General features: G+C 35.0%; 1 protein-coding gene across 10 annotated transcripts in view; it reads left to right on the top strand.

Annotated features, from left to right (window-relative positions):
* EVA1C (eva-1 homolog C) overlaps positions 1-15,086 on the top strand; it is an 83,043-nt gene that overhangs the window by 48,423 nt on the left and 19,534 nt on the right. For all 10 annotated transcript variants that reach the window (XM_074300778.1, XM_074300770.1, XM_074300779.1 and 7 more), the window contains one exon: positions 4,644-4,787. In XM_074300778.1, the coding sequence (XP_074156879.1) occupies positions 4,644-4,787 (144 nt within the window). The remainder of the gene's footprint in view (positions 1-4,643; positions 4,788-15,086) is intronic.

The raw sequence follows: 15,086 nt of genomic DNA, 5'->3' as shown, positions 1-15,086 counted from the left end.
AGTTGATTAAATTCAAATCAAATTCAAGTTTCTTTTGATTCTTATGTTTGGATTTCACAGGTTTGTTTTTTTTTTTCAACTCTGGTCTTTTAATCAGAGAGGTTTGAAAGTACTCTATTTGGGGTGACTAGGTGGTGCAGTGGCTAGAGCACCAGCCTTGAATTCAGGAGGACCCAAGTTCAAATCTGGTCTCAGACACTTAACACTTCTTAGCTGTGGGACCCTGTGCAAGTCCCTTAACCTCAGCCTCAGAAAGGAAAAAAAAAAAAAAAAAAAAAAAAAAAAGTGCTCTATTCTATTAATGTCCATTTTCTCTCCTTTAGGATTATACTCGGCTTTGTAAAAGCCGAGTTTTTTCTTTTGTTTCTTTTGTTTTTTTTCTTTTGTTTTTTTTGAATATTGAATTCTAATATTTTTTCTCATTTACAATAGAAGTTTCCAGGTCTCATGTTTGCATTGTATATGTATGTAAATGTAGGGTATGTATATGTGTGTGTGTGTATATATATATATATATATATATATATATATATATATATATGTTTGTATTTGTACATATATGTATATATAGGGTGGAGGGATATGGATGTGGATATATATATGAATTTTGGTTATGATGTTCCTGGGATTTTTCCTTTTGCGTTTTCTTTTAGGAGGTGATTAAGAGATTCTTTCTATCTTCCCTTCTCTCTGGTTCTGAACAGATCTGGGGCATTTTAATTTCATCCCATTCCTTATAGGGGCCCTCCTTTCTTGTTAACTGTGCCTTCTTCAGATACAGAACCTTACAGACTTTATGTGTTTCTGGTCTTACTGGGAGACCAAGGCTAGCACTGCTAGTAAGTTTTCTGGTGGTCCCATTCCCTTGTCTTTGGGCTTCTGGTTAAGTTTTTGTGTAGTTATGAGTGTAAGAAGTCATTTACTATAGTTTTTCAAAAGATGTCTTGATCATTATTGAATCTGGGGGAAATTTCAGGTTTTTACTAGAGTAGGTGTATGGGAGTTAGGCTGTTTAACTCCATTTGGGCAGCCATCTTGTCTGATAGTCTTCTAGGCTATATGGTCCCAAAACCAGATTTCTTTATTTACACAATAAACAACTGTTAATGTCCTCAGGCAACAATTCCCCAATAATTATCATCATCATTATGAAACAGCCTTCATCAATTATAATTATTCATGGAGTTGATTGAAGTAACCTGGGGGTAAAGATAATAATAATAGAGTGTTTTAAGATTTACAAAAATTTGATTCTCACAGCAACCATGGAAGGGAGCTAATTCTATTTCCATTTTTACAGATGAGGAATCTGAGATTAAATGACTTGCTCAAGACCAGTGGTCCTCAAACTTTTGAAATAGCCAGTTCACTGTCCCTCAGACTGTTGGAGGGCCAGACAATAGTAAAAACCAAAGCTCACACTCTGTCTCCTCCCCTCAGCCCATTTGCCATAACCTGGCCTGCCGCATAATCATCCTCAGCGGGCTGCATCTGGCCCACCGGCCATAGTTTTGAGAACCCCTGAGAGACCATAATAATAATATCTGAGGCAGTATTTGAATTTCTTGGCTCCCAGTCTTACTCTCTCCACTGTGCTGCCACCATATTGTCCTAAAGATAAGGGGCACATAATGACCATGGCTCACTCCTTCCTTTTAACCTGTTAAAAATATTTTTAACAACTTATTCTTTTGGAGTTGATTTAGTACACATAAGAAGTCAAAAATTGCTGACAAAACTTTATAAAAAACTTTATAAAAAGGTATTTAAAAAGTCAAATCCTTTGGGCACATTCTTTTAGACTCTAACCACAAGATCCTAAAAGTAATTTAAAAAAAAATTTTTTTTTTATTTTTTCAGTAAAATAGATGGTAATCTAACGCTATGGCAATTCTCATTTATCTGTGGGTAAATTATCCACACTGAGTTTTATCTCTGGCAAATGATTCTTTCAAGTTTAGGCATGTTGTACTGCTTCATTGACATCCCTGCCTCAGAGGGGCTAAGTGACTTGGCCAGAGTTATGTAGCTTATTAATGGCAAAAGGAAGGGATAGAGCCTCCTGACCCCCATTCCCAGAAGTCTTTCCACCATGGCTTGCCAACTTGAATTCAATGAAGAAAGAAATTGAGCAAATAAAGCAGCTTCCTGGGGGCTTCTAAATCAAGTTTTAATCATGTGGCTTCTTTAAAAAAAAAGAAAAAAAAAAAAGTAAAACCTTTAAACCCTAGACTTGAAGTTAAGACTTACTTGGGTTCAAATGAACTCTTAACTAACTATATGTGCAATGCATCTGTGTACACAAGCACACACATGCATATGAGTGTAAATATGTGCATAAATGCAATGTTAATGCACATGTGTGTGGGTGTGCGTGTGTGTAGGAAAGTCAGAAGCCCTCTCATTTTCTTTATCTGTAAAGCCGGGGTAATAATACTGGATGTTTTTAATCTCACAGGATTATCCTAAGGCTAAAATGAGATAATGTATGTAAAAATGCTCTATTACCAGCAGCTTTTATTCTAAGTACAAAAATACAATCTAGATTTAAATATACATGATTTTTAAAATTCTCTTCCTTTCTGGGTCATCCATGCTTCTACTCTTGATTAGTCAATCAGAAGTTCAGCTAATCAAAACTAACTGGAAATATCTGGATTCAAGATTAGTAATCAGAACTTTCTTATGCATATTTAAAGAAAATATTTGCATAATAACTTTGACTTTAGAGGCAAGGCACCTACATTCAGATGCTGGCTTTTTTTTTTAACCACTTATGTAACCTGGCCAATTTATTGAACCTCTTTCTCTACTGCTTCGAATTCTTCATCTGGAGCACTGTTGTGAGAATCAAATGAGATAATATTTGTAAAGTGTCAAGCACAATGCCCTGCATATAGTAGACACTTAAATACTTCTTCCTTTCCCTCCTCCCCAATATTTGTTTAATCCCATGTCTCTCACTCAGAATTATTATAAATTGCTTTAAAAAAAAAAAGAAAGAAAGAAAAGAAAAGATTTACCCTGGATTATCATGAAGTTTAAATGAGATAGTATAAGTGAAAGGACTTTGTAAATTATACAATAGCTGTCAAGTGTCTACTCCTAGCCTACTGCCTCATTCCTTCCCTAATCCCCAGACCTTTTTGAGTTTTGAAACAACTTTTTCAATCATTCATCCCATTTATTCTGCGGTATTGTTTTATTTTTTCTTATTCTCTTTGTTTGGCTAGTTCAGGCCAGGTTATCCAGATCTAAAATTCCTTTTCACAGAATCTTGACTGTTTCTTTCCTCAAAAAGCTCTAATTATACTTTTTGTCAAGTATCTTTGGTCTTGCTCACTTTCTTCCATGTTTTCCAGGTTACCAATCCCTAATTAACTTTTTATTATTTGCCACTTTTACTTTTTTTTTCAAGAGCTACTTTTTCATGAATTACAACTCCAATTGACTCAGCAAAAAAGAAAAAAAAAAGTCAAAAAATTATGGCTCCACTTTTGACAGAGAGAAATGAAAATTCTTAGAGACATCTTTTGCTTCCTTTTTTTAATCTCCCACATAGTAGGTACTTAATATTGATTGATCAGTTGAGAAGTCTGGATAACTGAAATCTCAGTTACTACTATATCATGCAGATTTTAGGCTCATAACATATTTCTAAAACTACTCATTTCAATAGACAACATATTTACATATAGGTGATAATTATGGTTAATATTTATATAGTGCTTTGAGAGAAATTATTTCACTCTCATATTAATAATCAATTAATATGGGGGAATCCAGATTTTTTCCATTCTGTTTCCTCCTTCAAAGTCCAATTTCTGAAGGATATTTCTGAATGTGGCTCTGAATGATAAGCTTCAATAATATGTAATTTCAAAAGCACAGTTTTAGTTTTTCCCCCCCTCAGGCAATTAGGGTTAAGTGACTTGCCCAGGGAGAGGACTATGGGTATTGAATGTGGATCATAACATAGTATTTCATCTTTTTGTTGTTGTTGTTTGCTTGCTTTTTGTTTTCTTTTTCATGTTTTTACTTTTTTTATCTGATTTTTCTTATGCAGCATGATAATTGTGGAAATATGTATAGAAGAATTGGACATGTTTAACCTGTATTGGATTACTTGTTGTCTAGGAGAAGGTGGTGGGAGGAAGGAAGGGAGAAAAAATTTGGAACATAAGGTTTTCCAAGGAAACTATATTGCTGAAAACTATATTTGTATATATTTTGAAAATAAAAACCTATAATAAAAAAATAAATGGAAGTTATTAAATCAAACATAAGGATCTCCACAGGCTGAATATTGACTTAGAAAAACACTTGTTAATATTACCTTTGTTTTGTTTATTTTGCTAAATATTTTCCAATTATATTTTATTCTGATTCACTTTCAGAATTACATGTGGCCTATGGGCTACACCTCTGTAGACTAGGTGATCTCTGTGTTTCCCTTTAAATTGAAATCTAGGATTCTTTGAATAGCAGATTCCAGTTTGAAACCTAGAGTTCAAGGTATATTGCTGCAATTTTAGATGAGCTTTCTAGGATCAGCATAAATAAGAGCAGCCAGGTGTTGCATATACAGCTGAGTTGGTCTGAAAAGTAGGCCTAAAATCTGTATAACTGCTTCTTCTTTGCAGATTGTTTATCTTATTCAGCCTTGAATGTATTATCAAAGAGGTGCTATGGAAAGCAGAGATGTAAAATCATTGTCAACAATGACCATTTTGGAAGTCCTTGTCTGCCAGGAGTGAAAAAATACCTCACTGTGGGCTACGCATGTGGTAAGAGTAAATCTTGGCTTATTATTTTTAAGCCCTTGCCCCTTTGATAAGGTGAAATCATGTAGGAAAAATGTAATAATAGAATTTTTCTAAAATCTACATTTGATAAGCCAGCCAATCCGCAACTCGATTTTGTTCTGCCCTCCCACAAATCCCAGAAATAAGTTTTTCATTCTTTGTCCCCAGTTATAGTCATATCAGATAAGCAAGTCAAAACTTTTAAAAGCCTCTTTAGTTATCATATGAGCAACAAATTGGTAAGATATAAAAGAATAAGCAAATGTAGGTAAAAATTAATGTAGCCAAGTATGATGATTTAAATCCAAAGACTTAGAAGTCTCCAAAATATACTGATTTGTCATGAGAGTTTAGCAAAAGCTTTGGTGATTCTTTAACCCTATGAGCTAGCTTGTGTGTCCTGAGTGATTAGCTCTTTCTCTTATTAACAATTATTCATCAATTAATGCACACATTAATAAAGATATTAGGTAATGGCACTTGTTATGGCTTTTAGAAATTTCCTTGAAATAAGATAGAATAGAACAGTTTTTGTTCTTTTCCAGATTCTACTTAATTTGTTACTATCACTTAAGCATTAACTGGAAGTTATGAGTCTTCTAGGGACATTGCTTCTCAATTTGTATTCTTTTATTTAATAGTATTGGAACAGTCAAAAAAAAGAACGTTTTTCTTAGTGAAGCATTCATACATCAATTTCCCATAGTATATTTTCCTAACCTCTGCCCAAAATTCCCTAAATGATTGTTACCTGAATGGAAAATCTGATGTCTGTAGTGAAACCAGCACTAGCATTTACAAGATACAGGATGTCCTAAAAAGTCTTAGTGCAGTTTTAAATTTTAATAGATTTGGTATATAAAGGTATTGGAATATTATTGTTCTATAAAAATTGATGAACAAGCTGATTTTAGAAAGGCCTGGAAAGATTTACATGAACTGATGCTGAGTGAAACAAGCAAAACCAGGAATACATTGTATACAGTAACAGCAAGATTGTGAGATGATCAAATATAAAAGACTTGGTTCTTCTCAGTGGTTCAATGAGCCAAAGCAATCCCAAAAGACTTTGGACATAAAATGCCATCTGCATCCAGAAAAAGAACTAAGGAGACTGAATGTAAATCAGCATATGCTATGTTCACTTCTTTTTTGTTGTTGGGTTGGGTTGATTTTTTTTTTTCCTTTTGCTCTGGTTTTTCTCTCCCAAAATAATTTTAAAAGGAATGTGTATTAAAAAATTTTTAATATATTAAACTACACTAAGACTTTTTGAGATACTTCGTATATTTGCAAAATTTAAATTTAAAACAGCACTAAAATTTTTGGGACACTGTATATTGTACAATGTTAATATTATATAGTATCTCTGGCTATATTAACATTATTAATATTGTATGTCTTTTAATTATGCTATTAAAATTTAAAATTACACTAAGACTTTGGGGAGAGCCTGTATATGTAACACCTGGCTACTCTTGTTTTATGCTGATCCTAGAGAACTCATTTAAATTGCAGCAAATTTTTTTCCTTAAGTACTTTTTCTTGCTATCTCCAAGGATCATGCTTTGTTGATTTGTATGTTGATTTAGGTAGGATTAGATCCAGAAGAGGTTGGAGATTTTGTTTGTAAGTTACTAGCCCAATCTCATGTATTTGGTATAGATATTTGGGATAGTCTTACCATTATCTACACATAAATTCCAAATCTCTTTTGCAGATACTTAAATCTATTTTAGCATGTGCATTAATCAAGTTTTCAAAAATGTTTTGTAAGTCAGAAATCTATCAAGTGTTTAGCTTTTAAATAAGCAAAAATATTCACCAAAACCATTATTAATGTTGGTCAGTTATGAGATTTTTTTTTTACTTCTAGTATCCTGTTTTAATTTGTCTTAAAGATAGTTCACATCTCTGTGGGATTTCTTCACCTTCTTCCCAATGCAAAACCTGGACCAGTCTGGAGAATGCTTGAATATGAGTTATTCCTTAGAGAGGAGACTTTTATTTTTGGGCATTTTTGTGTTTTTCCAGACAGATTAAATGGGTCAAATCTTCTAAGTAGCTGGCTTTTAAAAACATCTTTGTCTCTGCCAAATGTCCCTTAACTGTGTAACCTGAAGCATTCAAAAAAGATTTGCAGCTTTTAAGTATTTTTCAGCTAGCTTTAATGGCATTGAATCATATCCAGAATATATATATATATATCCCATTCAACAGGTTTTGGCATTTTTGAAATTCACCCAAAAGAGACAAGAGTTCATGTTGATTATAAAAGAGACTTCAGAGAGTAATTCAATAATCATTTTTCAAAGCAGACTTTTGTGAAAAAGATTAAATTTGAGTTTAATTAGTTATATTATTTCTGCCCCCTTCTTATCTTTTGCTATCTCCTAAACCAAGCCAACTATTTTGCCCTGCATAGCACCCTTAGATTATAATACTTCTGTGTGGGGGAAGGAGGATGGGGCAGTGTATACCCTTTCCACTTACCTATTTTTGCAAGGCATGCTGATGATATTGTCTAAAACAGCCAATAACTAACAACATGCTGGGCTAATTTGGGGTACCCTAAAGTTCACTTTTCAATAAACAAGGAGAGAGCCAAAGGATCAGTCTTACTTTTTGTTGCTGTGAGTGAGTTCTTACATGCAAATAAATACCCTGGGCCCCAATCTGCTACTTATCCTATGGCAGAAAGAAATGTTTAAATGTTTATTTATTCATAGCTTCACTCAGCTTTTTGTCCAGAGTCATTTCTTCTAGGCATGTTTGAGGATTTGCGTTCATTTGCATTGGCAATAAGTAATGTATATGTGTTGTCAATATAATTTAAACTCTGGATATTCACTTTAAATACTAATCATACCTTTTTAAAATTTAGTAAAAAGGCTTAGCAAATAGTTTTCACAATTTGCTATGGCTAAGATAAATAATTTTCTGATAGCTCATCTACAGGTGAGTTTTTTCAAAATCAGACTGGATATGATTCAATGGGCATGAATTCAAAACTTTTCCAGGGTGGCAAAATATAGGTGAATACAAAAGTTTGCATTCCTCCATGTGCTCTAGTAGAATACAGGGTCACCTTCTGAAGCATCAGAATAAGATTTCAGCGGGTTGGATAAAAAGGTGAGAGGGAGGCAGGGTAGTACACTGGAAAGAACACTGTATTTACAATTAAAGGACCTGAACTTGAATCCCCATTCTGCTACTTATTACTACCATGTGAAAACCACTAATGGGCAGGCCATTTAATCTCTCTGGGCCCTGAATCCCTCCTCTATGAATTGAGGGAATTAGAGACTTCTGAAGGAAGGACTTTCTGAGGGAAAAAGACTTCTGAAGTCTTTCTAGCTCTAACTTTATGATAACTGCAATTCTTCCAAAATATATTTTTAAACCACACTTCTCTGGCTAATGTTGATGTTATATTAGTTTTAATTCTAAATGTGAAGCAGAACTGTAGGTGCCTTTGTATCAAGCCAATTTCTTTCCCATTCAATTCCTTAATGTACAATGTATATCTGGTGGAGCTGTGGGAAGGAGAATTCCCATGTGCTACCATATATATTCTGCTCTCAATTGAAATATAGCTAGTATATACATAATACAACTCTGGAACTTTTCCTAGCAGCTAATCAACAGAATATCTTATCACAGAATCAAAGAATCCTAGTGTTGGTCAGTGCCACGGAGGCCAATTCAACCTATCTCTTCTATGATATATCTATTAAGTGTTCATTCAATCTCTACTTGAAAATGTCCATTGTAAAGTAATCTGCTCTCTCCTCAAGCAGCCAATGTGGGGATAGCTCTAACTATTAGGAAGTTTTTTCCTTACAGCAAACTTAAATAAATTCTCCCTCTCCCCCCATTTCTATTCTAGTGCCGCTTTTGTGGTCAAGCTGAATAGGTCCAATCCTTCTCCAAGTGATGGCCTCTCAAATAATTAGACAGCTATTATACTTTCCACTTCCCAAGTTATTTCTTCTCTAGGCTAAACATTCCATGTTTATAAACTAATCTTCATGTAACATGATATTGATGCCTTTCACAATCTGCTCTATCAACAAGCATTTATTAAATGCTGACCATGTGCCAGGCAGTGTGCTAAGCCCTGGGGAGAGAAAGAAAGGCACACACACACACACACATACACACACACACACACACACACACACACACATTTTCTTCCTTGAAGAGTTTAAATTCTGGTGTAAATAGATACATTGAAGGTACATACAGACTAGAAGGAAGGTAATCTTAGAAGGAAAGACACAGCCAGTTGGGAGGACCAGGAAAAGCCTCCTGCAGAAGGCAGTATGTGAGATGAATCTTGAAGGAAGCCAGGAATATCACAGAGATAGAGGTGAGGAAGGAGAGCATTCTCAGTATGGGGTACAGCCAGTGTAAAGATACAGAGATATGTGAGGAATTGAAGTGCATTTTATCACTGGAGCATAGAATAGGTGAAGGGAATGAAATAGAAGAAGACTGAAAAGGTAAAAAGGTGAAGGAAAGCCTTAAATGCCTAAGAGAGAGCTTTTTATTCCATCATGAAGGCAATAGAGGACCAATGGAGTTTACTAAGTGGATGTGACATGATCAGACTTATACTTTAGGAAAATCACTTTGATAACCGAATATAAATAATGTGATTTGACGTAGGGAAAGACTTGAGGTGGGAACCAATTAGAAAGCTACTTCAGAAGTTCAGGTGAGAGGTTATAAAGACATAAACCGGGGTGATGGCCATGTGAGAGACATTTTTGTTCAGTCGTTTCAGCTGTGTCTTCATGTTCCCATTTGGGAATTTCTTCTTAGAGATACTGAAGTAGTTTGCCATTTCCATTTCCAGTTCATTTTACAAATAAGGAAACTGAAGCAAGCAAAACTAAATAACCTCTCCAGCGTCACATTATTAAGTGTTTGAGTCCAGATGAGGACTACTGCTTCATTCTGAATATAGCCACCTAGCTACCTTTGGAGAGAAAGAAATGACAAGATTTACCAATTGACTTGATATATGGAGTGAGTAGGAGAGAGGAATTGAGAATGATACCAAAATACTGAAGCTGGTCGATTGAAAAAATGATGGTTTTATCAATAGTAATAAGGAAGTTTACAAGGGGGATCTCTTGGCAAAGATACTGGAATAGTTTGCCATTATTTTCTCCAGTTCATTTTATAAATGAAGAAACTGAGACAAACAGGGTAAAGTGACATCTGAAGTCGGATTTGAACTCAGGAATTTAAATCTTCCTGATTTCAGACCCAATGCTCTATCCATTTTTAAGGAAAGATAATTAGTTCAGAGAGAGAGAGAGAGAGAGAGAGAGAGGGGGAGAGGGGAGAGGGGAGAGGGGAGAGGGGAGAGGGGAGAGGGGAGAGGGAGAGAGGAGAGGAGAGAGGAGAGGAGAGAGGAGAGGAGAGAGGAGAGGAGAGGGGAGAGGAGAGGGAGGGAGGGAGGGAGGGAGGGAGGGAGAGAGGAGAGGAGAGGGAGGGAGGGAGGAAGGGAGAGGGGGAGAGAGAGAGAGAGAGAGAGAGAGAGAGAGAGAGAGAGAGAGAGAGAGAGAGAGAGAGAGAGAGAGAGAGAGAGAAGGAGAAGGAGAAGGAGGGAGAGAACTTCTGCAGGATTGGATAAATAGATTTTACAATTAAATTAAGTTTATTAATAGGGATAAAAATTAAAACCATGGAAACTGATAAAATAAGATAAAGATAAGGTAAGTGAGAGATTAAAGAGAAGAGGGCTCAGGCCAGAGCTTTTCAGGGGAACCCACAGTTAGTGAGTGTTATATAGATGAAAATCCAGCAAAAGAGATTGTGGAGTGGTTAGACAGATAGAATAAGAACTGAGCTATAGAAGAATTGCAAAAAAAACAGAGAGAAAATAATATTCAGTAGGAGAAGTTAATCCACAGTGTCCAATGCTATGGAGAGGTCAAGAAGAATGAGAATTGAGAATAGTTTTACTAAAATTGTGTTCCCTCTTTCCTGGATGTTGTCCCAAGTTATCAATGTTCTTTCTAAAATGTCTCATCCAGAATTAAGCACATAACACAGAAGGAGTCTGATCAGAGCAGAGCATACTGCTATTATTACCGAACATACTACCTCACTTTATGCAGATTTTTATTTTTAACATTTATGGTACACTAAAATCTTCAGATCTTTTTCAGATGAATTGTTCTCTAGTCCATTGTTTTGAAATCTACTTTTAAAAAACTGTGTAAGTTTATTTTTAATCCTATTCATTTCATTTTACAAAATCAAGCCTGACTTTCCAAGTGGATTATAATTCTGAAACTGAATTTATGAGCTATTTCCTCTCACCCTCAAGATTTGTGCCTTCTGTAGATCTGATAATCATGCCATTTATTTCTTTGTCCAAGTCATTGATAAAATTGGCAAACAGCATAAGATCAAGTATGGAACTCTAGGGCTCTCCCTTTGTGATCTTTTTCTAAGAGGATTTTGAATCACAGCAAGTGACTTGTCCTTCCATATATCCTCATACAACTTTACCTCTTTTTAGATCCTTCTATACCTAAACTTCCTTTTGTTTGCATTTTTTTTTTACCACGCTCAGCATAGTCTGAATTTAAATATCACAAACACTATTCCTACAGGATTCTGCAAGATGTGTAAATTCCTACTCTAGTACCTGCTCTTGTTTTGGTCTTTAAAAAAAAAAAGTTTAATGAGTTGCCATAGTGTCTGCATTGGTCTCTCTAGGTTGGCTTTCTTTTTCCTTCTTGTTGGAATATCTTCTTTCTGCGTCTTCAGGATTATATTTCTGAGAATTTCCTGGTCATCCAGAACTGACTTCCCTGGGAGAGTTTTAGTTTGTAGATTCTTCCCTATCCTTTCTTTGATATCTTTTGATACTGGCTTTCCTCTCCACTATTGCAGTTCATAAGATAGAGAAGTCTCATCCCTTCAAAGCTCCTGTCATTCCCACATCCAGTTATTAGTATCCTCTTCAATCTTACCTCCCACCCCGGGCAATTTCAATGTGTATTTATTTTTTAGAGCAGGTGCATGGTAGTTCAAAATACAAAATCAGGTTTAAAAAGATTGAATCAATGAAGCGGATGGTTAAAAACAAACAAAAACTCTTTTACTAATACAGAAAGCAAATTTATATGGATGCAAATAAAATGTGTATGCTATGTATTTTTATCTGTGTACCTACATATATGTATGCACACACATCATATACCCACACATACAAACATATTGATTGTCTGATTTTTGTATTCGTATGCCTAAGGCCTAAGGCTTAGTGCAGTACTTGTCATTTCACAGGTGCTTAAGAAATGCTAATTTATTGACTGATAGCCATCAGATCCAGAATAGCAATTCTCCTCATTGGTACAACTGCTTTTTGGATGCTAAAGTTATTAGATCCTCTGCTTTGAACAGTTGAATTTCAATGGATATCTCCTATCATTTTTATTTCCTGTCTCCATACCAAGTGGTTTTTTTAAAAATCTGTTTCCCCAACTCCCCATCTATTTCATCTTTCTGTCCAGGTAATCTGTTAACACTAGTGAAAATCTCATTTTAATTTTGGCCTTTCTTAATCTTCTCTCAAAGGCTCTACCATCCTTCTGTACCTGTTTTTTAAAATTTCCTCATATAAAATATACTTTTTAAATATGTAAAGCTACTTTTCACCTAATTTTTATGTATCCTATTACTATTGAATAAATTATCTTTTCAGAGTGATAATTTCATTTGTACAACTCTTCTTATCAAATCTCAGGGATAGTTATATAGGCAAATTAGCCTCATTGCATAAGCATATTGAGCTCATTTTCTCCATTTTTGTACAACTTTGTAAGGCCATAAATTTTACATCCTTTAAATTTCTAGTTATCTTTATTGCTATTCTTCTTTCTAGATAGTAGCTATTGTCTTTAGATTCAGGTAGGTCCTTTGGCTAAGCAGAAACCATAACTCTGTGTCTTATAGGCATGCCCAATCTGAGAGAAATAACCTACAATTTAGGGAGATCTAGAGACCCCCCTTTTCTAAGTCTTTTGTTTCAAAGTTCAGTCTCTTGAATAAATCTGTCATTACTGATAATGAGATTGGATTTTCTTTCTTTCTTTCTTTTGGAGTTAAGTGACTTGCCCAGAGTCATATAGCTACTACATGTTAAATGTTTGAGGTCAGATTTGAACCCAGGTCCTCTTGATTTCAGGGCCAGTGCTCTGTCCACTGTGCTATCTACCTGCCCTCTTGGATTAAATTTTTTGACAATTTTGTTGAGACCCCACTAAAATTGGGAAGCCATTATATACTGCTCGGTCTTTGAATATATTGCTCAAAGCGGCAAATGACATAATCAAAGTTTATTAGAATAGATCTATCATCTCATTGTAATAGTCATTCTCTTACTACTTATGAGCCATTCAGAGTTATTACCACCCTGAAGAACACCTGGCTTCCAAGAACATATAAACCATGAGCTTGCTGTTATGATTGTGTTTGATTTTCGGGAGTGCTACTGACCTTTTTTTTAAATTAAAATACTAACATTATTAGTAAAATGAAATTTTTTATCTTTAGCACTTTTTAAAAGTTATAAATTCCTTTGCTCTCCCAAAATAAACCAGGAGCAGGGCAGCTTATAGAGAACTACTTCATTTCTAATTGCAGAAATGAAAGAAAGAGAGAGAGAAAGAAAAGGAAAGAAAGGAGGAAGGAAGCAAGAAAGCATGTTTGTTGTTTAAGTACAGGACTTGACCTATGAGTTGGAATATCATATTCAGAAAATTGCCAGGTGGAAAAACCATTTAACATCATCTTGTATCATTAGTATTATTAATTGTAGGTCTAGTTAAAATAGGCTAAATGAGTTGCTGTTTAAATGTGAATTACTTTTTAAAATCAACTAAACAAAGCTAGCAAAGACAGAGTATCTTTCAAATCCCTTTATTATGGCAGGAAAAAAAACTGTTTAGAATTGAATTACTATCAAGTCTTTTTAAAAGGATGCTAAGACCAGTCTATTTTTGAATGGCTCTAAATGATTTACACAAATCTGGCTCTTTGCACTTAGTCAATGGGTAGGTTTATTTATTTATTTTTAATATTTTTAATATTTCATATTTACCCAAACCATCTATGTATAGGTTCTTCTTTCAAAAAAGGTCACCTTGGTATTTCTCCCCCTTTGAACTTCATCTCTGATAAGCCTGATTTTTTCTTTCTTAAAGTCTGTGAGAATTCATGCAAGGATCAAGGTACTTTTCTCTTTTAGGCCATCTTTTGAAATGCAGTTTGTAGACAGATATATGAGAGCAGTTTACTTTTCATCAGGGAGAGAACATAATATTGTGCCAAAAAAAATTAGAACCAGTAACTATTTAATTTCTTTCATTTTTTCCTGGGGTTGGTTAAGTGTCTTGCCCAAGTCTCATAAATATGAAGTTGTCAGATTTGAATTCAGGGCTGGTGCTCTGTCCATGGTGCTCAGCTGCCCCCAGTTAATTAATTTAAAGAGTGTTTGGTAGCAGTGCGGTTTAGTTTTCTCATTCCTGTGCACTGATTTATGAGTCATCATTTTGTCACTTGACTCAAGAGCCACTTCTTTGCTGGGGCAGCTACGCGCTGTAGTGGATAGAGCACCAATCCTGGACTCAGATTCATCTCCTTGAGTTCAAATCCAGCCTCAAACACATGTGTAACTCTAAGCAAGTCACTTAACCCTGTTTGCCTCAGTTTCCTCAACTATAAAAGAAGGAAATGGCAAATCACAAACTTTGCCAAGAAAATCCCAAAATAGGATCATGAAAGTTGGCACTACTGAATGTCTGAACAACAGTTACTTCTTTGACTGAAAAAAAAAAAAAGACAGATTCAGCTGGTTGGACTCTCTAGAAAAGATGTGTATTAAGGAACAATTCAAAAATACTTGGGTCCTACTACATTGGTAAACAGGACAATTCAAAAGTCTTTTATTTAGTTGCTGCCTCTGGGTTAGTTCCCAGAAAGTTTCAGTTGAATTTCTCTCACCTCAATGGCAAAGGAAAAAACAAAACATCTCATGACTTACACTAAGTGAGGTAGTGTAGATTTTCTCATTTAGATTTTCTGCATTCATCATTCTCTATCCCCAACACTGCCTTTTCCTCCATCCTATCTCCACTGAGGCAGCTAGTAGTGTAGGGGATGGAGCTATAGGCTTCAAGTCTAAAAGACCTGAGTTCAGATTCAGCTTCAGATATTTACTTGCCCAAGTTACTAAAAAATCTGTTCATCTCA

This window comes from Sminthopsis crassicaudata, chromosome 3 (genome assembly GCF_048593235.1).
Source record: "Sminthopsis crassicaudata isolate SCR6 chromosome 3, ASM4859323v1, whole genome shotgun sequence".
In the NCBI taxonomy this organism is placed as follows: domain Eukaryota; kingdom Metazoa; phylum Chordata; class Mammalia; order Dasyuromorphia; family Dasyuridae; genus Sminthopsis; species Sminthopsis crassicaudata.
Note: the sequence above shows the minus strand (reverse complement) of the source record. Positions and strands in the feature narration are given on the sequence as shown.